At 44.4% G+C, this 1,695-nt stretch overlaps 1 protein-coding gene across 1 annotated transcript; it reads right to left on the bottom strand.

The window, feature by feature from the left end:
- Window positions 1-598: 598 nt before the first annotated feature.
- On the bottom strand, window positions 599-1,112 carry LOC104949473 (cyclin-dependent kinase 10-like). Its single transcript, XM_010775829.1, has 2 exons — window positions 925-1,112; window positions 599-827 (listed from the first exon to the last, which is right to left on the bottom strand). Exons 1-2 carry the CDS (start codon window positions 1,057-1,059, stop codon window positions 612-614), a joined length of 351 nt encoding a protein of 116 aa, XP_010774131.1. The 5' UTR covers window positions 1,060-1,112; the 3' UTR covers window positions 599-611.
- Window positions 1,113-1,695: the final 583 nt, after the last annotated feature.

Raw genomic sequence — 1,695 nt, 5'->3', positions numbered from 1 at the left:
AGGCAGATGTGGTCGCTGCCTCCCCTGTGGCAGTTTTATAACCAGCAACCCTATATATATATTTTACACATACGTGAAATAATTGGGATCAGGAAGCCCAGGACATGTGAAGAGGGGTCGACTCACATTGGTTAAAGACAGAGATGGTGACAGGAACGACTTTACGCCCGCACTGCATTCAGTTTCTGAGGGGTCGCGCAATCAGAGGGGAGGCTGAGCTTGTCTCTCCCTTTGTTCAAGATTTACAGATTGTTTGCAGCTGAGCTCTGCAAATGTGGCAGTATTGATGTATGGCAAGTATTTATTTCATTGTATTATGTATGAGTGGTTGGCAGGCTTGGTGAAAATGTTTCCTCCAGCACATTAATCTGTGTAAGTGAAGATACATGTTGCTCTCAAACCCAACAGTAGCGTCACACTGCATCATTAATGTGGTTATTTGCAGCGGTACAAAGTACATTTACATACGTGTTTGAGTACTGAACTCACGCACGAGTGCTCTAAATGAGTTATCCTTTGTTTTCAATGTAGCTGTCAAAGTGAAATAAGGATCCTGCCCTAGTCTTCTTGCTCTTTAATGTTCCCTAACAGCAGATTTTAGTTAACTATCTTTAACTTTGACATTTAAAATAGACTATCCTGTCCCCACGTACGTGCGTGCGTGCGTGCGTGCGTGCGTGCGTGTACCTGCGCTGTGGGTTGTACATGAAGAGCAGGTTGAGCAGTCTGTGTCCGGCTTCAGACAGCCAGGTGAATTTATTCTTCAGGTTGTTATACGGCTGCTTCCTCAGACTGTACTGACCAATGAGGGGCAACTGAGAGAAACCCTGGGACACACACACAAACAATTTAGCATATTCCTTTGACATCTTCAGACCTGACAGATATATCAATATGAGCAGATGTTCAGAGCGGAGGTCTCACAGGCCAGATGTTCTGGTTGGGGGTCCCCAGCAGCTGCACGATCAGGTCCACCTGCTGGATCTCTGAGGCTCCTGGGAGCAGAGGTTTGTGGGCCAGCAGCTCAGCCAGGATGCAGCCCACCGCCCTGCAGAACATCAGCTGTTCAGTGTCAGCAGGTATTTCAAACAGAAGTTCCTATTGGCTCCTTACAATCTTACTACATCTCCTACAATCCTTATCTTCCGTAAGATATTGTGCAATGTCTCTTTTCGTGATAAAGCATTAGGAACCTGAGAGTGGCGGGTGATGATATTATAACTCTCCCCTCACATCAAGACACTAGAGGTGAAGTACTATGTTTTCTATGCAATGGTGTATTTTGAGAGTTTGGACTATTTTACATTTTCATTTCCATTCCATCGCAGTCTGTGGGCAGGTACGAACATTTGAAACATTTCTCAGTGTCTATCACACTAACAGATCAAAGTACAGATGTGAAGTAACCAAATATATACTTAAGTACAGTTTTCAGGTACTTGTACTTTACTTGAGTATATCAATTGTCTTCTACTCCACTACAATCCAGTTAAATGGTGTACTTTTACTTCACTACATGCTCCGAACACCAAACAGATCATTGCAGCATTACCCATAATCCCCTCTGTTTCAGCCCTGTTTCCAAAGTGCTGATTCTCTGTCACTTTAGATGAAAATAAGGAGCCCCTCCCCACGCCCCTCTGAGAGACATTTGGTTACAAGGAACTACAAGGGTGCTCTAGGAGGAGTTTCAGG

The sequence above is a fragment of the Notothenia coriiceps genome, unplaced genomic scaffold (assembly GCF_000735185.1).
Source record: "Notothenia coriiceps isolate Sejong01 unplaced genomic scaffold, NC01 NC01_scaffold00016284, whole genome shotgun sequence".
Classification (NCBI taxonomy): Eukaryota; Metazoa; Chordata; class Actinopteri; order Perciformes; family Nototheniidae; genus Notothenia; species Notothenia coriiceps.
Note: the sequence above shows the minus strand (reverse complement) of the source record. Positions and strands in the feature narration are given on the sequence as shown.